At 44.3% G+C, this 26351-nt stretch overlaps 1 protein-coding gene across 5 annotated transcripts in view; it reads left to right on the top strand.

Annotated features, from left to right (window-relative positions):
- Positions 1 to 26351, top strand: part of CDK5RAP2 (CDK5 regulatory subunit associated protein 2) — a 175551-nt gene that overhangs the window by 11962 nt on the left and 137238 nt on the right. For all 5 annotated transcript variants that reach the window (XM_073905824.1, XM_073905826.1, XM_073905827.1 and 2 more), the window contains exons 3-5: positions 2059 to 2126; positions 16838 to 16948; positions 20409 to 20485. In XM_073905824.1, coding sequence (XP_073761925.1) covers positions 2059 to 2126; positions 16838 to 16948; positions 20409 to 20485 — 256 coding nt within the window. The remainder of the gene's footprint in view (positions 1 to 2058; positions 2127 to 16837; positions 16949 to 20408; positions 20486 to 26351) is intronic.

Consider the following 26351-nt stretch of genomic DNA (forward strand, 5'->3'; position numbering starts at 1 on the left):
ACGACCCAGTCTGGAAGATAGAGAGTTCAACAAAGAAATGTCATGATAAATCATATGATTGATGTGATGAGCAAAGAAAAAAGGTGCTGTGAATGGGGGTGAGAGGGAGCTGGGTCAGGCGGTGAGGGGGCAGGGGGAGGTGTGCCCCGGTGTGGGGGAGCTGGGTCAGGCACGAGTTTCTTAAAACACTGATATTGGAGCTGAGACTTGAGGAATGAGTAGGACCTAGGTAGGGACGCAGGCATAGGTGACAGAGCATGGCCTGTCTGAGAACCAGGAAAACAAGCCTGTGTGCCCTTTGCCTGGTACACAGGGCTCTTGACAGTCTGCCCCTCCCCACCTCCTGAGCCTCTTTTGTGCTCAGTGGTTTCTGAAGGCCACGCTTACCTCTGGGCCTTTGCTTGTGAAGTTTCTTCTTCCTTTTCCCTTCCTCTGTTCTGCTGCCTCTTTAAGACTCAGCTCAAAGCTCACCACTGTCTTGGCTCTTCCCAGGCTCACTTCTTGTGCTTTCCTCTCCGAGCTTGCATATTTCACCTATTTCAGTTCATTTATTCCTGTTGGTGACTTTAAAACATCCAGGATCAGATCACTCCTCCCCTGCTTATCATCCTGCCACCTGCTCTAAGCCATCTTGGTCTCCAGTCTATTCTGACTGGTCCCCTGGTTTCCCTTTCAGTGCCCTTCAGTCTGTTCTCCCCAAGGCAGCCAGAGGGAGCCTGTAGAAACCTAAGTCCAGGCATGTTACCCCTTGGCTCTGAGCCCTCTGGCGGCTCCCTGTCCCGAGAAGAGCCTGTAAGGCCATGCGCAGTCTGTCCCCCAGCACCTCACGTACCTCCTCTCCTGCGGTCCCCTTTGTTTATTGCTGGTTCTCACGTGCCTGGGGCTTCTCAATTTGCTTTTCTCCTCAGGTCTACCCAGCTGACACCTTCTCAGTGTGGCCTTCCCAATTTGGCCCCCTGACTTAAAATTGCAATCTTCACCCACATTGGATCTTTCCAGTTCTTAGCCACTTAAGTGTTCTCCATAGCCTTTCTCACCTTCTCACATCCTATATAATTGTCCTGTTATTTTGCTCATTTCCATCTTCTCTCTCTCGAAGATCAGCTCTGTTTGTTTCCTGATGTAGCCTCATCTAGAATGGTGCCGGCCAGAGAGTAGGCACTTAGTGCATATTTGTTGGAAGAATGGATTCATTCATTACTCTGTGCACATGCACCCAACACTGAAACAGCGCCAGGCACTTTGTGAACAGGGTGCCAGTTTGTTTACCCTCTTGTCTTGCCCCCTAGATCAGAGCCTTTTGGGCACAGGCTCACTGTCTCCTTCACTGTTCTTTCCCCAGCACCTAGCATGGTGCTTGGCACACAGTAGGTGTGTAATAAATGTTTGTTGGAAAAAAAGAACTGTGGAAAGCTTTGGGCATTGGCCAAGTCTATAATCACCCTGAAGCAGGGATGGGCACTTTTCCAACCTGCTGCCTGCATTTGAAAATAAACTTTTATGGGAACACAGCTTCCTTACATATGAATTGTCTGTGGCTGTTTTTTGTGCTACAACAGAAGAGCTGACCAGTTGTGACAGATTTTAGGCTTTGTTTATGGCCTACAGAGCCTAAAATATTTATCATCTGGCATTTTAAGAAAAAGTTTGCCAGCCCCACTCAGTTAGATCTGCTTTAATCGTGGATACATGAAGATGGTGTTCTGCTCAGCAGAAGAACTTCAGGACCAGCACTAAGGAAGTACATATCAGCACAGTTCGGCTGGGCCGCATGCCCAGGGCAGTTTTTGGGTTCGTTCTCTGACATGTTACACTGGGGCTACTTTAGGTAATTTGTAAATATTTGAAATATAATGGTTTAGAGCTTTTCCTAGACTCAAGTCAGTAAATCACAACAGACAGAAAGTGCCAGCAGAATATACTGTGGAAGCTGTTCATGTGTTTTTTTTTTTTTTTTTTTTTTTAATTTTCTTCTTTTCTGGGCTCTATCCCCTAATAGGGATGCTGGGCAGTTTGCATACCGTGCCCTTTTTCTCTGTCTGCTTTACCTTTTCATAGTGCTCCCCAACGTGTCAGAAGAAACGGTGTCTCCCACCAGAGCACGGAACATGAAGGACTTTGAAAATGTAAGTGGAGATACCAAATCATCTTCCCTAACAAATCATGTCTGCGGCCGCTGTCCAGCCAGGCCTGGGGCGGGGTGGGGGGCGGGGCGGGAAGCCATATTTCTCAAGAAGTGTCGAAGCTGGATAATGCCAGAGTTGGGGGCAGTGATGTGTCTTGTGGGTGTTCCGTACCTATGCAGTTAGCCCTTTTGTACACGGGCCAGACACGGGTTCCGCCAGGATCAGCAGTTTCCGGCTTTGGGGAGTTTGGTGTCCTTCTGGTGTCCCAAACATGGGGATGTTCCCAGACCACCCAGTGAGAGGAGCTAACATTTGCCGAAGGCTTCACTGTAACGTAAGGAATGTTACTAATGGTCCCCATTTAATCCTTGCCAGAACTCTTTGAGATATTTTATATTATCCCCATTTTACAGATAAGAAATCATAAGCCTAGGAGAGACTCGTTTACAGTCACATAATACTCGGTGGCAGAGCCAGGATTGGAATCCAGGTTTTTAAGGATTCCAGAACCATTATTCTTCCCACCACCTTGTGCCACTGCCTTGCCTTTTGTAGGCTTCATCTTTGTTGCTGTTGAAGGAGACATGAGCAGCCTGTACCCAGGGCTGTGTACAGAGTGTCTGAGGACGGGTTACATGGTGATGGATTTGGCTTCCATGCTTAGTGTCTTCCGGCATTGTGTCTTTCATTTGTTAGTGGAGGGAACAGGAAAATGAGGTTATTTTCCCAATTCCAGTTCTCCTTAACAAGTTACCTGTTCAGCGCTCTCATTTATCATGGGAAGAATTAGACCCTTCTTCATTTGTAGCCAAATGAAATCCATACTATGCAAGACACAGGAGATATTTATCAGGGAGAAGATGGAGGACGGAGAGAAGGACGTTCCACAATTATGTTTCTCTCTCCCCGGTTGTCTTTACAAAACAGAGTGGTACTGTCTCCAGATTTAATTTAGAATACTCATTACTGCTAATAGTTATCTGCAAACCACCAGTGACCAATTGAAGAAATGACTTGTCAGATCTCTAATGGAAACAAGTAATTTCTGAGCTTTGAGTTGTTCTAATTTCAACTGTACAACTCGATCTATGCTGTGGGGTCTGGGGCCTCAAACAAATGAGATTTGATTATTCCACATCGTGTATAATTAAAATGTGCTCTGCTATTAAATGGCTGTTTCTGTTTTATCATAAGAGTAATAATAGCTACTGTTTATTGAGCTCCTGCTCTGAGCTGGGCACTTTAAATGTTCAGCTCTTCATGTGCATTCCTTTAATATAAAAGCAGCTCTGCAAGATATGGAGTTATTTAATTTTTGAAGGGCACCATTTTGAATTTTATTTCTAGATGGAAAAACTTAACAGAATCTTAGAGTGTTGGTTTCACACTTTATCGCCTGCTTTTTGACCTGGGAAGTATCTGAGAAGTGAATCCAACCCTCCTTATATGTAGGTCGGAGACACTGAGGCCCAGCATGTGGCAGGTGGGGCTGCTCTGGGAGGCGGTCTCTGCTGTCTGGGGACCATGGCCTCTGGGGCCAGCTGTCTGCGGGCTCACTTCTGCTGGGGGACCTTGGGCCAGTCCCTTGGTCTCTCTGTCCTCTGTGATCTGCACGATCACAGTTTCTGCTTCTCCGGGCTGTGGTGGGCCCTGCATGGGCACGTGCATGGGCAGTCTGGGTAGGCTGACCACCGGGTTCATTCTGTGGCTTAGCTCTTTCTCCTCCTCACTGTTGTGACGTCTGCTCTTCTTTTTCTCTACTCTGTCATGGGAGTCAAGTCTCCCTTTTCTAGATGGGTTTCCGAGGACCTAAACACTGTGTTTCTTGAAGGCGAGAGGGAGCCTTCTACGCTGATATGTTTTAGGATTTATGTTTTTTCTTTATGACTGTAGTCCTTCAGCTGCTGTTTGGTTTTTATGGCATTAATATTTTTTACTGTAGCATTTTCCAGAGCAAATTCTGCTGTTGAAATTGAAATGACCAAGTGTTCTCAGTGTCTCCCTTTCAAGTCTTTATGAGTCACTGAAATGTTCCATTTGGCCTGAGCTACTAAGTGCATGATCTCTATGTAGAGGTGGTCTGAACTTTCTGTGGGATGCTTATAAGAAATGCTCTTGGCATTGAATGCTAATTTTAAAGTCAGCATGCATATTAAAGAGGGGCTGGAATACTTTTGATTTAAAGGGGAAACTCATGATTCCTCTTTTTTTTTAATGTTTTATTTATTTGACAGAGAGAGACATAGTGAGAGCAGGAACACAAGCAAGGGGAGTGGGAGACGGAGGGAGCCTGATGTGGGTCTCGATCCCAGGACCCTGGGTTCATGACCTGAGCCGAAGGCAGATGCTTCATGACTGAGCCACCCAGGCGCCCCTATTCATGATTCCTCTTATGCTAGTCTCAGATGCTGGGAATCTGAACATCAGGGTCTGTTAGCTAACGTCTAGCAAGACATCAGCCTCCTTCTGGTTTTGTTCAGAGTTCATCCATTCATCGACAGATATTTTCGAATATATGCCCTGTGCCAGGCTGTGTGCCTGGGACTAGAGAGTCTGCAGTAGATTAAGACCAGGTAAGTGTCCCTGTCAGGGGCCCCCCAGGCTGGTTGGGGAGATGGATAGGGAAATAGTGCAGTGACAGAGGTAAGTACAGAGTGCTGTGGGGCACAGAGGAGGGCTCTGAACCTGGCTTGGGGGATTCAGGGAAGCCTCCCTGGAGGAGGCATTCCTCTAGTTGGGTCATCAGGGACAAGTAGGGATTAGCCAAGGTGAGGGGACCAAGAGAGCATCCCAAGCACAGGGACTCAACGTGGGCAAGGGCAGCAAGAGGAATGCTGGGCGCAAGGAATTTAGGGGATTGTAAGCTCCTTTTGGCTGGAAGGAGGCCATGTCAGGGGTCCTGAGACGAGTGAGGCCACCAAAGAAGGCAGGGATCAGGGGTCTTGTGTGTTACACTGCTTTGGTTGACCTTTGTCTTGAAGATGAAGGGTAGCTGGTGGTGGATGTTAATCTGGGAGGGAAATGACCAGAATCATGCTTTTAAAAGACCCCAGGGTTGGTGCTGCGAGGAGTGAGCAGCGAGCCTGGTGGCAGGCTGTGGGTGAAGGGCTGCTGCGTGGGGTGATGCTGGAGCACCGGGATGTGGTCAGGAGAGGCTCAGAAGGTGGGCAGGGTCCCAGATCTGGGGGAGCTCATCCCATCCCTTCGTTGGACACATGGGCGCTCTGAAGCCCAGGGAGGGTGCGGGCTTACCCAGGCTGGGAGGCAGGTCTTCTGCGTGGGCAGTCTTGCCTGCCACCCTCCGCTGTCCTGTGCAGGTCCTCGCTTCAGCATGTGAAAGCCACTTGCCTTCTTTTGGGTCTTTAGACTGGTGATCTGTTGTCTCATAGCCTCATTAGCTGAGGCAAGAATCACCGGTAGGGCAGGCCTGAGGGGAGGAGACTGACCAATCAATTTGGCCTTCAGTAGGAGCCTGTCTTACTGGTCCTTTCTAGCTGGTGGTGTAGTGGGGGCTCCTGGACCTGAGGAGGTCTGGCAGAGGCAGCATTTCCTAAAGGGTTGTGCTGTCATGGTGAGACCTGCTGTGGATGCTAGAGTCAATCGATTTCTCTCTCTTGCTCTCAGAATTTTTTGGGTGAGCGGGGAAGACCCAGAACCTGGATCAGCATATCATTTCATGTAGCTATCTTTATCTGTACATAGAAGAATTTAATTCTGGCTTTTTCTGTGACCTCTGGACAGAGAATGACATGGGTAGCTTTCCATCTCTGTCAGTACGGTGGATAGTGTTATTTAATGACCAGTAGTTCACAAAGACTTGTATTAAAAGGGAGGGCTTGGGGGCGCCTGGGTGGCTCAGTCGTTAAGCGTCTGCCTTCGGCTCAGGTCATGATCCCAGGGTCCTGGGATCGAGTCCCACATCGGGCTCTCTGCTCAGTGGGAAGCCTGCTTCTCCCTCTCCCACTCCCCCTGCTTGTGTTCCCTCTCTCGCTGTCTCTCTCGCTGTCAAATAAATAAATAAAATCTTTAAAAAAAAATAAGAGGGCTTGAAACATAGTTTATGTAATCTATTCCTGTGGGACATTTCAGGTTGTTTCTAATTTTGCACTCTTACGAAGCTTTGATGAGAATCCTTGTGCATATATCATCTTACAGTTCCAAGATTAGGGTCCTTAGGGTAAATTCTGCTGCTCTTATCTCATACTCACCTGCCCTGAGGTGCTGGTGTTCTCGTATCCGGGCCCTTAGTCCTTTTTGTTGGCAGTTCCTGGTCTCATCTGAGGCAGTTGGTCAAATTTAGTGTTTTATCTAGGAGGTTTGCATCGCTAGATTTGTTCTGTGACCTCTCTGTGGTGAGTTACTTATTACCAGAGAAGAGCTCCCCTCATCCTCCACCCCTGCCCCATTGGTGCTGCCTGGGAAGCTTTGCAAACACCGTGGTATACGGATACGACATGGACTGCAGAATGACCGGAATGGGGCTTTAGGTCTTGCTCTGCCACTAACTGACCTATGAGCTTGGTTAAGTCGCTTCCAGAAGCCCATTTGTAAAGTGGGGCCAGTCCTGTCTTTGAGTCAGAGTAGTCCTGAGGGTTTGGGAAGCACCTCACAGGATGCCTGGCACATGGTGGATGCATAAATGCTGGTGTGTCCATTCTAATCTGAGGACTCTGTTTATTACAGCCAACTCCCTCGGTTCTAGGGACATTGGTAGGCCTCAGCAATGCCCAGTTTCTCCTGGTCCATCTGTGAAGTTTCTTTGACCTTGGATTGAAGTCCCTGCCTTCTCGCCATGGTCCGTGAGACTCTGCCCTGTGTGCTGGGCTCCTCCCGCGCTGCTGAGGTCAGCACATGCCTGTCTCCCTCACACCCTGTGCTCGGGCCGCTCAGGCTGCTCTCACTGACCCACATGTGGGTAGGGCCTTCTCGCGTGCTCCTCCCTCTGCCCGGAACCCCCTTTCTCCGTCTCCTTGAGTGGCAGACCCCTCGACCTTCACGTCTCAGCTTTAATGTGACCTCATTAGAGAGGCCGTCCCTAACTCCTTCCCCAACTCGCTAGAGACCCCTGTTATTCTCTCTGATAGCAGGCACTCAGCACCCGGCCTTTTCCACTATGGGTCTTACGACTGTTTGTAATTATGTATTTTAATTATGTACTTGCTTAACGTGTGTCTCTTCTCCTCTATCTCTGGTTCTCAGCACCAAACCTAACAGGATGGTGGGTGCTCGATAAATATTTGTTGACTAAATGAATGTACGACCTTGTATAAGACACCAGATCTGTAAATTTTGGTTGCCTTGTCTGTGACATGGGGAAATAATTTGTCTCACGTGGTTGCGACGGAGATGAAGTAATGGAGGCTGGGGCAGCTCCTGGCGCAGCAGGTCTTCAGCACGGGAAGCAGCTGCTGTTGTTGAGAAGGTGGCTAAGACCTGCTAGTTGGAGGGGGGTGGAGCTTGTAATCGGGGTGGGGGCATGCAGGGTTATAGGAGAGCAAGCAGTAAGCAGGCAGGTGAGGCTAAGAAGGGAGAACAAGGGGTGTGATTCGAACAGGCAGGAGACCAAGAACCTTGCGGGAGGCAGGTCAGTGGACTGTAGCTGGCCGAGTGTGGGTTGCGGCCACTGTCCGTGGTGCTGGCTGTGTTCAGGCCTTGGGACTCAAGTTTGGCTTCTGGCTGGTGGGCTCTCGGGTCAGTGTTAAGTGCAGGGTTCACCCGTGCTTATGGCTCATCCTTGGCCTCCTGCTTACCAGATTGAATGCTGTATGTTCTCACACTTCTGCACGTCCTGCCCGTGCCCTCCAGAACCTGGCCAGATGGCAAGCTGGGCAGTGTAAATTTTTACAATCTTTTTGATGGCCATTTGGAAAGAGATTTTGATAGTCATGAAAATAGTATTATTCTTGAGCCCAGTAATCTGTTTTGGGGAAATTTGTCCTAGGGAAACAACCCAGTGGAAGGAAAAAGCTGTGTGTGTGAAGCTCTTTGTTGCCACATTGTGTACCATTGTGAAAAATTGGCAACAAGGGAATGATACTTTACATTTGTTGTCTCTTTGTTTTGCAACAAGTTCCTGAGGAAGGTGTTTCACAGATGAGGTTGGAGAGATCAAATGACTTGCCTGTGAGCTTGGTGTGTTGAGAAACTAAAAGAAGGCAAAGTTAAACCTGTCCGCTTTCCACGAGACCCACTGAATCCATAAACGCTCAGTAGAGGAGTGACTAAATAGTTGGCTGTGAGCCAGCTTGGTGGAACCTAGGGCAGTCATCTCACCTGATAATGATGCGTGATTCTGCAAAAACATGAAAAGTATGTAAGATAGAAGACTAGGCTGAAAAGAACATAAAAAGATTGGTTTCATAATCTAGTTATATTCCAAGTGTTGTTTGGGGCCCAGTTTTTAAATTCTGTTATGGCTACAGTATTGTTTGGGAGTAAACAGATGTTTGCCTAGTAACCGTTTTTGTGATTTGAGGACATGAGGGAGAGTACTGGAATCAGAAATTGATTCCAAAGTGTCCTCCTCATTTTACGAACCTCACTTAGCTGCTGCTGAGGAGAATGATCTCACATGTAGTATGGTTGAGCAGTGGTGAACTTTGGGCAGCAAGAGGTCATGGTTTTTGTGATGTCTAGGTGAGTGGTCTAACAGTTTTTGGACTTTCAAAGAGCATAAAAAAACTGATGATGGTCCAAAGATCTGTTTATCGAGGGCTTGAGTGAGACATGGATTCCTTTGAAAGCTGTCCTTATTTCCTGCCTGCCAGGTGCTGTAACTCATATTGTTGTCACAACACTCCTGTGAGGTAACTGATTTTTATCCTTATTTTATAGATGAGCCAACAGTGGCTCAAAGATGTTAAATAATTTTCCCAAGGTCACATGTCTCACAGGTGGTGGCACTGGGGGGTCAATCTATTTCCGGTGACCCCAGGGCCCTTGCTCTTCGCCCTTGCTGCCTTGAGTCCAAAGATGATCTGGCGGGGAGAGCTTCAGCTTTGGGGGGGGCCCCAGGCTCTTGCAAGTCACTGAAACTGATCACCAGAGTTAGGTGCCCCTTGCTTTGATTTCAGTGGAGGTGAGCCTGGTTGGAGTTGCCCTGATTCTTTTTTAAGTTGTTGGTTTTTGTTTTTCTTCCCTTCCTGACGGAGCTCTAGGCCAGGCAAGGCTTTTGACAGGGAGTGGGAGGAAGCCAGAGTGACAGCAGCTCCTTCAGAGTCTGTCCTGCTGCTGAGCTGGGGCCTCTCTCCAGCTTTGGGAAGCACCACCCATAATTCTGTTGGGATATTTCCCGTTTCAGATGACTGCAGTTCCACAACAGTCCTGGGGTTCCAAGGGCCGGGATGTGGCAAAGTACAGCTTGTGTATTAGCTTATGTTTCAGCATTAAGTTTCTAAGTTGTATTTGGTGGGTTTTATTTTGGGGTTATTTGTTCCTACTATATGGTAAGCTGTTTTCAGTTTTTCCAGCTCAAGGTTTTTTTTTTCTTCTTCATCTTACTGAATTTGATTCTCTTGAAGGGAAAAATACAAATGAGAAGAATATTAATGTATTTTAAGTTCTTATGCCGTGCTAGGCACAATACCAAAAATTCTTAATTGATTTCTTTTAATCCTATACTCGGTCTCTGAGATACGTATTCCTTTAATCTATGAAAACGAATCGAGGCACACAGAAAAATGAACTTGACTAAGGTCGTACACCTAATAGGGTGGTCTGGATTGTATTCATTCATCCGTTTATTCACGCATTTAACAAATGTTGATGGAGCATCCGCTGTGTTCCAGATACCATGCTAACACCTCAAGGGAAACAGCCATGAACAGACAGATAATGTCCCTGTCCTCAAGAAGTGGAACATAGTCATATAATCAGTGTGATAATAAATAATAGAGGTGTAAATAAACGAGTACAGATTGTGAAGAGTTCTAGCAAGAAAATTAAGAGTTATGTGTTCAAGAGTGACTTGGTGGAGGTTGTAGTGATGGGGGCCACTTTTGATCGGGTAGTTAGGATGGGCCTCTGAGCTGAGATGGAGAGCCAGGCTGGCAGATGGGCTTGGCATATTTGAGGACCAGAAAGGAGGCCAGTCAGGTGGGCACATGCATGAGGGACAGGAGGATAATCAGGCTGGAGAGGAGGGGTGGGGCCAGATCACACAACTCTCTGTGCCCATGGCATGGAATGTAATTCTAAGAGTGATGGTCAAGAATCAGTGGTATGATGGGAACCAGATCTGAATCTGAAGTCTGTGGGACTCTCCTTGCATCACATTGCCTTCAAGAAATTCTTTTTCTTGGAGAGAGAGAGAGAGCGAGAGAGCGAGCGTGCACGTGTGTGCGTGTGTGCACAAGCAAGTGGGGGGATGGGCAGAGGGAGAGGGAGAGAGGATCTCAAGCAGACTCCCCACTGAGTGTGGAGCCCGACATGGGGCTCCATCCCACAATGCTGAGATCATGACCCAAGCCGGAACCAAGAATCGGATGCACACCTGACTGAGCCACCGAGGCGCCCCAAGAAATTCTTAAATGTGTCCAGCCAGCTAGCCCGGCAGGCATCCATTGGGCATTTAGTAACTGTCTCTTACGTTTCAGACTAGAACGTACAAGGTAAGTGTGGCTCCCAGTCTCTTGGAGATGGCTTGGTTAGAAAAGTAGGTTACCAGCTGGTATAATGCAGTGTGATAATTGCTATTGTAAAGAAAGCAGAGGGTATGTGGAAACATTTAGAAGGGTCCCCAGTCCAGTGTGATGGGGCTAGTCAGAGAAAACCTTAACGAGGGAAGTGGTATTAAGTGGAGAACAGGGCTGGCGTTGTTGTGGGAAAGATGGAGCCTGTATTTCATTGTGTTCACGTGGGCCTGTCTGGGGTTTGTATTAACCTTGTCAAGGCTGATTTACCTTTCTCTAGTTTTGTTTAAAACTCCTTTACCTATAAATAGGACAAATATTCTTTCAAGCGTTGTTAAGAATTGTAGCAGTGTGTACAATGCAGGTATTCTAAGTAACCTCCGTAAATATTTTATTGGTAGCTGAGTAATAGAATAAGGTTTCTCTTTATAGGAAGCATCTGGTGGAGTAGACTTTTTTGTTTGAATGAATGTTTTATGTGCTGTTTCCTTAAAACATTTGAAGTGAGGCTTTAATGAACTTACCAATTTTTTTTTTTTTTTTTTGTGGCTGTTCTTGTTAGCGACAAAACTGAAAACTTCAGTGTTAACAAGAGGGCCAAGGATAGACAGTTTGATGCAGAGTCTGCTTAGCATTTTCTTTTACCCAGTCCTAAAAATATGTTTATTGAAAAGTATTATATGCTTTACCAATTATTTTTAAAAATGCTGTGGGGATGTATTAACATTCAAGTACAGCTATTACTATTTTACTATATTTCATTTTAGTTCTTTTTAAATCAACTCTATTGAAATATAATTAACATGAGCAAAATTCACCAGTTTTAAGTGTTGGATGAGTTGTGACAAATGTGTATTCCCTTGTGAGCTGTCATAATCAAGATACATATATATATATGTGTATGTATAAAACATATATGTTTTTTTGGGTATATGTGTGTACAGTTCTAACTATCACCACAATTAGAATACAGAACATTCCATAATGCCAAAAAATTCCCATGTGTTGTCTCTTTGTGGTCAAACCCTCTCTTTACCCCAAAACTCTGGCAACTAATGCTCTGGTCTCAGTCCCTATAATTTGGCTTTTTCCAGATGTCTTATAAATGGCATCACACAGTAATGTAATCTTTTGAGGCTGACTTCTTTCCCTTACCGTAAGGTCTTTGAAATTCATTCATGTTGTGTGTATCATAGTTACTGAGTATTAGTCCATCATATAGATGTACACTTTATATATTTGCCTTTTGAAGAACATTTGGGTTCTTTCTGGGTTTTGGTGGTTCTTATTAAAGCTGTAGTAAACATTTGTGTACAGGTTTTTGGGTAAATGTAAGTTTTCATTCCTCTAGGGTAAATACCTAGGACTGGAATTGCTGAGTCATATGGTGAGTGTAGATTTTTTTTTGGGGGGGTGCGGTAAGGAACTGCCAAACTGTTATGCAGAGTGATTGTGCCATTTTGCATTCCCATCAGCAGAGTATGAGGATTCCATTTGCTCCACATCCTCATCAGCATTTGGTATTCTCAATTCAAAAGGATTTTTTTAGCCATTCTAATAGGTACTGAAACTCATTGTAGTTTTAATTTCTGTTTTCCTAATGACTTAAGATGTTGAAAATCTTCTCTTGTGATTATTTGTGTGTCTTCTGTGAAGTTCCTTTGAAAATTTTTGGCCTATTCTTTTTTTTCTTTTTAATTGGATGGTTTTCTTATAATTACATTTTGGGAGTTATTTATGTATTCTAGATACAGTTCCTATGTTGGATTTGTGACTTGCATATATTTTCTCCCAGTAGGTAGCTTGTCTAATCATTTTCTTAACATTGTTTTTCAAAGCAAATGTTTTAAATTCTGACGAAGCCCAATTTATTGATCAAAAAAGTTTTTTTAAATGGCTCATGGCCTTGGAGTTACAGGTAAGAACTCAGCCTAGCTTTGGGTCCCAAGGACTTCCCCCTATCTATTCTTCTAAAAGTTATAGAATTTTCTATTTTACATTTAGATCTATGATCTAATTTGAGTTAACTCTTATTTAAGGTATGATAAGTTGAGGCTCATTTTTTTTTTTTTTTGTAAGTAGATGTCTAATCATCAGATCAGGTTTATTATTTTGTAGATAGATGTCCAGTTGTTCCCACTGGCATTTGTTGAGAATGAAAAGACTATCCTTTCTCTGTTGAATTGTATTTGCACTGTGAAAATCAATAAAAGGAAAACCTCCTTTGCAGCGGAGTTGGAGGCCAGCAGAGGGAGCTTTCAGCCCTGTCACTTGGCAGTCTCAGAGCCCGCAGGAGAGGGTCCTTGCTCCTAGATACTTTACTGCCCTAACAAGAGGAAGGAAGGTTTCTTATTCCACCCGGCAACAGCCCAGCCAACGAGAGACTGTCATCCAGTGAGAAGCCGCCATACTTCCAGCTCCCAGTTTACCCCAGTGGATTTTTCAGCCCTTTCGGGTGTCCCCCTTTCCTGGGTAAAACAGCATTTCTTGCCTTTGTTCTCTGGACTGGCCTATGGTTTTGCCACAGCTTACTTGTCCTGGATTGCGGTCCTCTGCTATTCCTGAATAAACCCATCTTTTGCTGGTAGAAAAACTGGCAGTTTTATTTTTAAGGTTAACAGCAGCTTTGTCAAAAATCAGTTAGCTGTAATTGTCTGCTTGATTGGATTCTTTTTCAAAGTTGTTTTCACCCATCTAGCTCTTTTACTGTTCCATATCAATTTTATAATCAGCTTGTTTCTACCTATCAGAAATCCTGTGGGCATTTTGATTGGGATTATGTTAAATCTATAGATCAGTTTGGAGAGAATTGACATCTTTATTATATTGTCTTCCAATCCATGAATTTGGTAAATCTCCACTTATTTAGGTCCTTGATTTCTTCAGCATTTTGTGGTTTTAAGCATATATAATGTTTTATTAGATTTATATTTATAGATTTACATTTTTTGGCAGTATTATAAAATGGTATTTAAAAAAGTTTCAGTTTCCAGTTGTTGCTAGTTTATTGAAATATGCTTGATATTTGCATATTGACTTTGCTAAATTCGTGAATTCTAGGATTTTTTCTATAGATTTCTTGAGATTTTCTACATAGATAATCATATTGTCTTCAGATAAAGATGGGTTTTATTTCTTCCTTTCCAAACTGGATGCCTTTTACATTGTCTAGGACTTCAAATGCAATGTTGAATAGGAATTGTGAGAGTGGGTATCCTTTCCTTGTTCCCAGTGTTGGGGAAGTAGCATTGCTTTTCATCTTTAATTAAATACGTTGTTTGTAAATGTATAGGTTTTTTGTAGATACCCTTTAGCAGATTAAGGAAGTTTCCTTTAATTCCTAGTTTGCTGAGTATTTATCTTGAGTGGCTGTTGGGTTTTGTCAGATGCTTTTTCTGCACCTGTTGATGTGATTATATATATTTTTTCTTCTTAGTTTTTTAGTCTGGTAGATTACATGAATTGACTTTTGAATGTTGAATTAGCCTTACATTCTTGGGATAAATCCCACTCATGATGTATTAATCTGCTTTTTCAATTTGCTAAAATTTAGTTGATTTTCCATCTATATTCGTGGGTGACTTAGTCTATAGTTTTCTTGTAATGTTTTTGTCTGGTTTTGGTATTGGGGTAATGTTGCCCTCATAAAATGAAGTGGGAAAGTTCCCTTCTGTTTTCTGGAAGAGATTGTATAGAAATGGTGTTATTTATTCTTTAAATATTTGGTAGAGATTGCTACTGAAATCGCCTTGTTTTGCAATTGTCTTTTCTGGAAGGGTTTTAATTACAAATTCAATTTTTAAAATAGATATAAGACTGTTCTGGTTATCTCTTGCTTCTTTGGTGAATTTTGATAATTTGTGCTTTTCACAAAATTGTGTTATTTCATCTAAGTTGTCCAATTTATGTGCATAGAATTGTATGTATTATTCTCTTACTATCCCTCTAATTGCTGTGGGATCTGAAGTGATGACCTTTCTTTTGTTCTTTGATATTGGTAACTTATGTCTTCTCTCTTTTTTTCTTTGCCAGTCTTGCCAGAGGTCTATCAATTTCATCAATCATTTGAAAGAACCATCTTTTTTTTTTTTTAAGATTTTTATGTATTTATTTGACAGAGACACAGCGAGAGAGGAAACCAAGCAGGGGGAGTGGGAGAGGGAGAAGCAGGCTTCCCGCTGAGCAGGGAGCCTGATGTGGCTCAATCCCAGGATGCTGGGATCTTGACCTGAGCCGAAGGCAGACGCTTACGACTGAGCCACCCAGGTGCCCCAAGAGCCATCTTTTTAAGTAGGCTTTTTTTCTGTTATTTTTCTGCGTTCCATTTTATTGTTTTCTGCTCTTATGTTTAGTATATCTGTCATTTTGCTTGCTTTGGGTTTATTTTGCTCTTATTATAGCTTCTTAAGGTAGAAGCTTAGATTGTTGATTTGAAACCTTTCTTGTTTTCTAATACATTTAATAGTATAAATTTTCCCCAGTCACCACTTTAACAGCATCCTACAAATTTTGATATATTTGCATTTTCATTAAATTCAAAATATCTTCTGATTTCCCTTGAGACTTCCTCTCTGACCCATGGATTGTTTAGAAATGTGTTATTTAATTTCTAAGTATTTGGGGATTTTCCAATTTCTTTCTGTTACTGATTTCTAGTTTAAGTTTATTATGGTCAGACAACATGGTTTGATTTCAGTTCTTTGAAATTTGTTAGGTTTGTTTTATGACCCATGATATCTATGGGCATATCCATGAACAAGCAAAGTGAACCTATGGAAATTTGCAAAATAGCCCAACAACCAACCATATATACTACGTCTAGGTTCAGCAATTAATATTTTGCTACATTTGCTTTCTTCTTTTTTTCATTGGAGAGTTAATTGCAGACATCACGACAGCATCCTTAAGTACGTAGCATGTATCTCTTACTTAGGACATTCTCCTGCAAAATCATAATACTATTACCTAATACAAAGTTGTTGTTCAGATTCCCTCACTTAGCCTCATGGAGCTTTTTTTTTTTTTTTTTTAAATTCAAGATTTAGTGTATGTTTTCATTGTACTTAGTAATCATGCCTCCATTACTTCGATTTATTAAAGAGTTCCCCAACCATTTTTGCCTTCAGATTGTTGTTAAGATTTTTGAAGAGTTCAGGCCTGTTATTTTGCAAATGTCCTTATATTTGGCTTTGTCTGGTGGAAACCTTGATCAGGTGCAGGCTAAAAGTTGTGGGCAGGAACATTTTAAATGAAATTGCTTGCTTTCAGTGATTCATTTCAGGAGGTGTGGCATGTCACTTTGTTCTACCACTGGTGATATTTAATATATTCCCTTGATTTAGGCAGTGTCTTTTGGATTCCTAAATTGTAACGGTACCAGGGCGCCTGGGTGGCTTGGTCCGTTAGGCATCCGACTCTTGATTGCGGCTCAGGTCATGATCTCAGGGCTGTGAGACTGAGCCCCATGTCAGGCTCTGTGCGCAGTGGGGAGTCTCCTTGAGATTCTCTCTCCCTCTCCCCATGCACTGCATGCTCTGTCTCTCTCTCAAATAAGTAAATTTTAAAATAAATAAATTTAACTAGCTTTTCTTTTTGTAATTAATAAGCCATCTATGGGATAATATCTTGAAGCTGGGTGAATATCATTTTCTCCGGTGATCTTTTATCTAATGCTTTTAGCACTGGTGATTCTTACCTGAATCAGTTATTACTGTAGTGGTTGTATAATGGTGGTTTTCTGTTCCTTTTATTTTTCTACATTTATTAACTGGATTTCTTTTGTAAAGAAGAGATTTGCCTCTTACTTTCCTTCCGTTTTCTTTCTTTTCTTTCTTTCCTTACTTATTTACCAGTGTGGATACATGAATTCTTTCCTCAGTCAGAATCATTCCAGTGCTTGGCTTGTCTTAAATTTGGCTAGTGAGAACCACTTAATCCTGGGTTGGTACACTTGCAGCAGAGGGAAGTTTTCTGTAGTATTTAACATTTCAGTCCATTCGTAGCCTTAGGAACTATGGGGATTAATGCAGGTACCATGCTTTAGACCTTGCTTTCGATAACCCTTCTGTGCTTATTTTCCAGCAAATCACTGAATTGAAGAAAGAAAACTTTAATCTAAAGCTCCGCATCTATTTCCTGGAGGAAAGAATGCAACAGGAATTTGATGGCCCCACCGAACACGTCTATAAAACTGTGAGGTCCCACTTCTCACTGCCACCCCTGGTGTCTTTGCTCATAGTCCTTCCCAGCAGAAATTTAATTAATATTTGTTCTCAGAGTTAGCCTGAATAGACAGAGCTGCTTTCATTTAATTTGAATTGATTATGGATAGCATAAAGACAATAGGATGACCTTAATATTAAGCAAAGAGATACAAGATTCATTTTAAGGGAATCTTTTCTCTCGTTTTAAAATCTGAATTCTGATTTACTATCTTTATTTCCGTTGCCTTTTCTAAATTATTTATGACTTAGATAAAAGCAGTGAAGTGGTAGAATGTCTTTGGAATTGCAGACTCCAGGTAACTACTGTTACCAACTAACTGTAGGCAGGTCAACTCAGCTCTCTGGGCTTGCTTTCAGAGGGAAGTGATCATCCCTCCATCATAGAGTTATTTGTGTGGATTAAAATGAGATGACAGATGAAGAGCCCCAGCACACAGTCAGTGCTTGACAATTGTTATCATTGTCTTACCGAGCTTCCCTTGGCAGCCCAGAGTTAGGACTGTCAGTTTTCTGGGCTGTGACTCTTCTGGATTCCTTGTGTACTTGCTTGTAAACTGTCAGAAAAACAGCTGTTCCTGTCTGAAGTCTCAACCTGGCGGCCTCTGCCTGAGAGTGGAAAACAGAACTTGGCCTTCTTGAAAAGACTTGAGTACAAACAATATCTTAGTGCCCAGTTTTTGGCTTTCTCCAGTAGATTAGCTGTTGGCCTGGGAATTATTCCATCTTTTCTCTTCTGAAGTTTGCACGTGGAAACTTTTGAAGGGGGAAAAGGACCTCTCCTTGAGTTCCAGCAGATGAACTTAAATGGCCTTGTCTTGAAGAGGGATTGTATTGTACTTCTGAGCCTTTTCAAGAATTGAAAAGGCCCCTTGTCCCTTAAGACAGTTTTTTTTCTGTAGTGTGGGGGTGGAAAGGCAATGAGAATATCCCGTTTTCTGGAAGGGAGTGAAGATGCAATCACAATTTGAAGGAAAACCAATAGTCTAAAACATTTTATAGGTAAGTATGGTTACATACTTCTAGGGCGATAGGGAGCCAAAGTGTGTTGATTGCTTGCTCTGTGTCAGGCACTGTCCTGGGCATTTGTACATTCATCATCTTAATTTTAATTGTCAAGACAGCCCTATGCAGTGGAGATTCTCATCTTACAGAAGAGGACACTGAAGTTCAGGGAAGATCAGTAACTTGCTTGATGTCACATAGCTACTGTGAGGGGTGGATTTTGAACGTAGACCTGCTGACCTCATTGTCCTATGCTGTTTAGCTTTTTCTTTTTACACAGTCTGATTAGATGACCTGATTTAATTGTACTTTTATTTCAAGTTTTTAGATAAGTGCATGGCTCAAAATTCAAAAAAACATCAAAGGAATACACTAAAAAAGACTTTCATCCACCGTTGTCTCCTAGTTCCCCAGATCTAACCGATATTGTTAATTATTTATGTAGAGGAATTTTATGTATACACAAGTGTGTGTGTGTGTGTGTGTGTGTGTGTGTGTGTGTGTGTGTGTGTGTATAAATCCCCTTTTTACATAAACGCAGGCACATTCTGTTCTGCACCTTACATTTTTCTTTAACAATATCTTGGATACCTTAACAGTGGTTTAAGAGCTTCTTTATTCTTTTTTATAATATTACTCCATTTTCAGCTTGTACGGTGTCTTGATTTTTGGTTTGGAAACTAATTATCACGTGTATAAGTTTATAACTTGAGGGATTGGGCTTGAGAAAAACAGCCTTGTGGACACGTGAGTCCTCCATCCTCTTGTATCCCTGTGTTGGGGTGCCAGTTAGTTCGTCAGAAAGCAGTTTAGAATATCTGGTGTCAGTTCCTACACAGAAACTCTCTGCCCTTCCTAGAGTGGAAAAGGAACCCTCTTTCTGAAGGGTTTTCACAGAACCAGTTGAAGACCGATGCACTGGCATGCAGTGTCCTTTCTGCAAAGATCAGCTTTTTTTAGAAAAACTTCGACCTCACAGATGACTTGTTTAGTTCCTCTTGTTGACAGTGAAGAAAATTTTGCGCCCCGTCTGCTAGGCTCTTCTCATCTGTTAGCTCATTCGCTCCTCCTCGCATCCCCCGTGTCAGATGGGCTCGTATTGTTCATTTGACGCTTGGGTGGCCCAAAAGGAGAAACTCTACTTTCTTCCCTCCTGGACTTGTGCTTCTAAGGACGATTACAGGCTGGTGCTTCCAATTTCATGTTTGATGCTAGCACGAAGCCAGGGCCTGTGTCTGCCTTTGTTTACCACGGTTTCTCCAGTGCCGAGCCCCATGCTTGGCCTGTGACAGGTGATTGGTATATATCTGTGACATGACAGAAGGAATAAATGAGCGGCCACTGACTTACGACAGTTTCCTCCTGGTAAAGAGGGGAGGCAGAATTTGAACCCCTGTCCTCATGAACGGATTGGCTTTCATTCCAGATGACTTCTCATTCTGGGGTCCTTGTTCCCCCAGGGCCGCTTGGCAGAAAGGTGGGAGGCATGTCCCCTGAGATTGTAAATTTTACTGGAAATGGGATTTTTATTTAAAATAATATGCATGTATTATGGAGTAGAATGTAAAATTGGCATGGATTATTAAAACCAGACAGGAACAAGATTTCAGAGAAATCCTGGGTGTATAGCAACCCCGTGCAAACTACACACTCAGACCCCAGTCTGTCTTACTTGAGTTCATCTAATATTCTGTCTGGAAAACACTTGTGGACTAGTTTGGGCAGCGCACCACTGCCCCACTGTCTCACATTGCAGTCTGTTTGCCAGAGATTCTGTCTTTGGGTTCTCACGTGAGTTAGAAGCCCAAGGCCACGTGTGACTCCTTTCATTCCAGTCCGTTAAGAGGAGGATGGTTGGTTGGAGAACACTGTGGTGTCCCTTACAGACCTGAGATCTTACACTGAAACCACTGAAATGAGACGGGCAGTGATGTGGCCTCCCACTAACCATCCACGTGTTGTGGTTTTTTTGTTTGTTTGTTTGTTTTTGAAGCTGTAACATGTTCCCACTGCTATAGCCACCACATGCGTGATTGTAAACAACCAGAAGTAATTGCCTTGGAATGGTAAAAGCAAACTGCAGAATTGCTTGTAAATTTGCTTGGCGGAGGGCAATTTTTAAATCAGCCTCACTTGTATGACATTTATGCCTCAGTGTTTGAATGCTCTGGCTGTTAGAAGCTTGGAAAATTTACATAATTGTTCCAAGTCTTGAGAAATCCAGGGTTTTCTTTTGAGACCACCAGTGTTTAATAATCCCCTTCTCCATGTGCCCTGAGGCTAATGAGGTTTTGAATCTAGCATCTGCCTATTATAGGCCCCATGTAAGTTAGTCTGTGCTGAAAGCAGTTTCCCCACTGCAGACGTTCACGTTCGTGTGTTCCGTATTTTTCATGTTTCTTTTCTCTCCTGATCTTGACTGGAAGAACATCGAACTCAAGGTGGAAGTAGAGAGTCTGAAGCGGGAGCTCCAGGAGAGAGAGCGGTTGCTCATCAAAGCCTCGTGAGTACCTGTCATCCTGTCACCAGCTTGCAGGATGCCTGGGGTCCCGGTGGTGGAGGCTGGTGGGGCAGTAGAACGCAGCCTTGCGCTTTCTAAGCCGGTTTGCTCCCGCTGGCCCCTGAGGATGCCGAGGAGGTGTTCGTTTTTATTTATCTTTCACCAGACTTTTGAAGTGTAATATACTTAACGGGGAAAACGATTCCATTTTAAAGGTACAGCATGATAACTTTTCACGAAGCAAACACAACTCATGGGGCTACGATCCAGATCAAAAGCCAGAACATCACCAGCCCCCCAGAAGTCCCCTTTGTGCTCCCAGAACTTAGCCTTCTCCACCAGGATAACCACTGTGCTGGCCGCCGATAGCATCATTGCTTAGTTCTGCCCGCTTCCGAACTTTATAGGAATGGACTCGTACACTCTACACGCACCGTTTTGCGCCTGGCCTCCTTCCTCGGCACTGTATTTGTGCGATCCGGCCCTGTCCTGAATTCTAGCGGTAGCTTGTTCATTTTCATTGCTGTGAAAGCCCTAGGGGCTGGCGGGGGTCCTGAGGGACTCCCGTGGTGAGTGAGGCTGGGCACGCAGAGGATAGGGCTTTATTCAGAGTAACTCGTTTCTGTATCTGTTCAGTGCACTGGGGTTTCTTGTAATATTTTGTTTCAAAGAGGTGTTCTGCTGAAAACTATTATTTTAGTTAATCATGTAATTAATTTAAATATTTATTGAACAACAATCCCAGTTTAGAGACTACAGTCTGTGACTCGATTAGGTTATCCATTCATTCATAAACACTTTCTGTGTGATTGTGCCATATACTGAGGATTTGCAGAGACCCCCCCTCATGCTGGTGGCTCAGCAAAGACTGGTGAGTTGTATCACACACCTGGAGTCTCACGGAGGCACAGTGACAGAGGGCGTTTGGGGGTCCAGTGGGACACCAAAGCGTACAGAGTTTTGCTCGGTGCGCGTGGAATAAGACTTCCCAGGGCTGACCCACCAAGGATGTGGCTGAAAGCTTATGTGGAAACGCTTCATTCGTCACAGGAGCTGAGCTCCTGCTGGATATGGTGGGCCAGGAGCATGGTGTCTTTGGTTTAGGACGTAGCTGCACTGCTCTGGGCCAGGCCATATCATTCCTTTCAGTGCCACACAGCTGGCCGCTGGAAGTTGGGCTGCTGCTGGCTTTGAGGAGACTAGAGGTTCCCGGGCTTCTCTGAGTTATGGCGGCCCTGCACATGTGCTATTTTCTGAACGAGTGAATGAATGAGTGAGTGAACGAGTAAATTAGAGTAGTAAGTTTTTGTTTTGTTTGGGTTGTTGTTGCTATTTTGTTTTTGTTTTTTTTGTTTTTGTTTTTGAAGCCCATCATTTCTCTGGCAGGAGGTCAAATTCACTTTACCAAGTCTGGAAGTCGGTAGTAGAATTTGAATTTGGTTTGTTTTGTCCCTGCCTGCTACAGGTCTTGGCTAGGACTTGTTCGCAGGCATTTACCTGCGGGAACCCAAACTCACAAAGGCTGCGTGCTCTCTTCCAGGCCACACAGGGCTGAATGGTTTCAGGGCTCGTGCACCTGTTTGTATGTGTAGGTTCTCCAGGCTGCCCAAACACCTTTTTTGGCCTGACCAGTTTTATTAATTTATCCAGCAAATATTTATTAAGCAGCTGTTGTGGGCTACACTGGACTAGGTTCCCGGGGGTGCGGTGGTGATCCAGACAGACACACACGTTCTAGAAGGGGCGATGGCGATAAAATACTTGGAATAATAAATGTATGAATCCAAAGTGGGACAAGAGCTGTGAGAAAGATAAGAGGAGCGATGAGTGCTAATGGAGTAGGAGCCAGAGCTGCACATGGAGATGTGTGACAAGGAAGGGGCCCTGAGGAGGTGGCGCTCAGGTGAGATCCGAGGAGCCCGTAGGAATTAACTGGTGTGCGTGTAGGTCTGAGGAAATATGGGGAGTTTGTGTGGGGGGGTCTCCCTCTTGTCCTGGAGGGTCTTGAGGCCACAGCAGGATTATCCCAAGATAAATGGAAAACAGTCATGGGTTTTGAGCAGTGGACACAAGGAGGGTTTAGTTTTGTGGAGGTCACTGTGGAGGCTGAGTGGGAAGTGCTTGTTGACAGAGCATGAAGGGAGACCAGTTAGGAGGCTAGCCTAGGCGTTTAGGTGAGAGACTAGTGATGGAGATGGAAGCGTGGGTTAGAAAGACGTTTGGTGAGGAAAATCAACAGGGCTTGGTAATGGATAGGAAGGGGGATGTCAGGGACGACTTCTAGGTTAGGGCTTGAGATCATGAGCTCTGTTTTTAAGAATGTTTGCAATGACTTAACTGTTCTAGCTTTCTCCCCACCAGCTCTTTATCGCACACACTGCTCATCGATACTAAAAGTGTTCTGTTCCTGTTGCTCTAGCTTTGCCCCGCTGACCACTTCTGCCTCCTACCCCCTCCCAGTCCAGATGTCTTCCCTGTTACTTACCGGACATAGAGGCTCCTGGTGAATCCCACATGGCTGCCCGGGGCCTGCATTTCAGTCTCTTCACAAGCTTCTCTGGCATAGATTCACACTCCCATATGTGTGCAGCACTTGACAGTTTGTTTATTTATTTATATCTTTTTTTTGGAGGGGGAGGGGAAGAGCAGAGAGAGAGGGAGAGAGAGAATCTCAAGCAGGCTTCATGCCCAGCGCAGAGCCTGACACAGGGCTCAATCTCACAATCCTGAGATCGTGACCTGAGCTGAAATCAAGAATCTGACACTGAACTGACTGAGCCACCCCGGGGCCCCAGCACTTTACAGTTTATAAAACACTCTTGCATCCATTTGCATGCTCTCATTCTCCTGGGAGCTGGGCAAATCTTGAGGAAAACCTCAGCTTAGAGAGTTGGGAATTAAGGCCTGGAGAAGGGAAGGACGGTGATGAATACCCCGTCAGCCGGGTGGTAGAAGCTGGGATTTGAACACAAGCCCCTAACTTCTGGTCCAGCACTGGTTTCGTATTCTTTTTTTATTTTCATCTGTGTGATTCTTATTTCTCCAACAGGGCTCTGTGTCTTCAACACCAAGACAAGAGCCTTTTCTCCTTCAGTGGAATATGGGGCTTCTCAGCCATTCCTCCTTTGTGGGGCCTTTGTGCGCTTTGCCCGCCGTAGGACAGGCACAGTGTCTACCACGTCCCTGCGAAATTGCCTTTCCCTTTCCCCTGACTGCCCAGCACCTCCCAGCGTGTGTGTGGTACATTCTCGTGGTGGAAAGATAACCTTTATTAATGCTCTCAACTCCCTTTTACGCTTTTATGGTGGTGGTTTTTATGATGGGCGGGGGCCGGTGGGAGATATGGGACCTGTCACAGGAAGAGCCCCTGCTTTTTCTCAAGCACTATAATTAAAAGGGAAAGAATCAAGAGGAAGTGTTGGCAGTTAAAAGGGGTAGCGGGGCGGGGCGGTGGTATTTGTAGAAGGTTCTTTTTTGTATTAGGTGAAATACTGGGTTAGACCACTTTGTCCCACCCTTGCCTCGCCTTAGGTCTTGCTCTCCCTCGTGTCTGTTGGCCCAGATTCTATCAGGAGAGACAGGGTGGGGGGCGTGAACTGGCATTTATTGAGGTCCTACTTTGCCCCAGACCCTGTGCCAGGCACTTGACACGCTTTATCAATTCTACAATAATGATGTGAGGCGGCTGGTGTTCCCATTTGAGTGCGGAGAAAACGGGGGCTCAGAGGAGTTGGAGGGGGCCTGCCCAGGTTGGTAACAGAGCTGGGGTGGGTCTGGCTCTGGAGCCCACTCTGCCTTGCTGTGGAGTAAACATGCATGTGTGCTGGCTTTTCATTGCTACATTTATCAGTTACAATAAGGGGACATTAAAAACAAAAGCAGACATATTGTCGGGAGTAAATTTTATCTCTGTAGCTTTAAAACACAAACAAAAATAATAATTCCATTAGTAGAGGAAAATTGCACCATACTGCCGAGTATAAATTTTATTGCTACAGTAACTGTAAAATACAAAGATGATAAATGAAAAGTTGGAACATTTATTATTGGGAATATATTTTATTGGTATAACTAAAATGCAAACAAACTGAATAATACCAGCACTTGTTAAAAATTGTAGTCTGCCTCTTGACAACGTATATGATTCTGACTCTGAAACACCAAGGTTCGATCCAGACCGATAGGAAGGAGATGGTGTATTTGCCCTCGCTGGGCAGGGGTTGGGGTGCGGGTTGGGGAAGGTGGGGGTCGAAGGAACCGTTCCCTAGAGGAGGCTCTGTAAAGCCCAAGGGCTAAAACCCTTGCAGTGGTTAGTGGGAATTCAGGACTGGAAACATCCCATATCCGAGGCTCAGGAAGAAAAGCCTCTACTCTGGAATTATTTCAGCGTATGTAAGACCTCTTGAGGAGTGATAGAAACGACTGAATCCCTGTGAACTCCGGACGGCGCTGATGGAGAAATGAGCTGAGGGAGTGGGGGCCGAGGACATTTCATGGCGTTAGTCAGGAAGTGGCAGTGGTGGCTTGGTTCTCGGCTCAGAGGGGTAGACTGAGGCCTGTCATAGCATCCCAGCAGAGGTGGTGGTGGCCTCAGGGACAGCAGGTGGCGCTCGGATCAGAGAGGAAGGGGCACCTTGCAGTGGCCACCACGGTGTTAGCACATGAGTTCTCAGAGGCTGTCCTGTCTGTAAGAGGTGATTCACCCAGAGGCGCACTGAGGACATATAGAGTTTACTTTTGGAAGCAAATCTGTGTTCTTTCAGAGTCCGTGTTCTTTCTTTCAGTTGTTCACATTGAATTCCATTCAAATGATGTCATGACACTGGGGCCTTCTGAAGGCTTATTGGTGAAAGGAAGCACAATATGAATAAAGTCTTTATTTGCAGGCAACTCATGTTTGATACTTGGGCAGCAAGTATGACCCTCTTGACTTTCCATTGTTCTCAGTCAAAAATTCACATGGCCTGTACATGTGAGTGTCTGATCACATGGTTCTTGGTTGGGAAAATTTTATATACCCCTAAAGTAGGGCATGGGAGGCTAGTGGTGAATAAATCTGTTCTGTTGCAGTTTTTTTGAGAAACCAGCTTTAGGTGGAGCCATTTCCTTTATTATTTTGCCTTCTAGAAACCTGCAATCATTTTAGAAATCTGATGAGAACTGCTGTGAGTATATGTCTCACAAATTCATATCTGACACTGTTTTTCTTTTGAGGAGAACCAAAATGAAAGGCGTCCGTGGTTGCGGTCCTGGGCCTGATTTTGGTGTGTAATCCCCACCACTCGTCGTCCACTGGACAGAATATTCTGTGGTGCCACAGCAGTGTGAACTCTGCACTTTACGGAGTGGGGGCTGCTTGCGCAGACTCCTCTCCTCATGCCCTTAGTGGTAGCTGGTGCTCAACAGACGGATCATGCTGTATTTAAAATGCTTTCCCCTCCGGTTGGCAACAGCTGATGTATAAAAGCCCTTGATCCCTCAGATTTATTTTTGTGGCATGCTGCTCCTTTGCACGTTGGTTTGTTAGACCGTCTCTCCCCTTCTCCTGCCACTGGTGGAGGGGTACTTTGTTGGAAGTGTCCTGGTGGGAAATTTGGCAATAGCTTTCAAAAGTCTTAGACGTGTGCTCACCCTGTGACTCAGTAATACCCTTTGTGGGAATTGACCCTAGGAAATCACTAGATAATAAACATACAAGGATGCTTTTATTATAGCATTGCTTATTTTTTTATTATGTTAATCACCATACATTACATCATTAGTTTTTGATGTAGTGTTCATGATCCATTGTTTGTGCATAACACCCAGTGCTCCACGCAGAGCGTGCCCTCTTTAATACCCATCACCAGGCTAACCCATCCCCCCACCC

Source organism: Callorhinus ursinus, unplaced genomic scaffold, assembly GCF_003265705.2.
Source record: "Callorhinus ursinus isolate GAN/ISIS: 27379988/994484 unplaced genomic scaffold, GSC_fseal_2.0 scaffold24, whole genome shotgun sequence".
Lineage (NCBI taxonomy): Eukaryota > Metazoa > Chordata > Mammalia > Carnivora > Otariidae > Callorhinus > Callorhinus ursinus.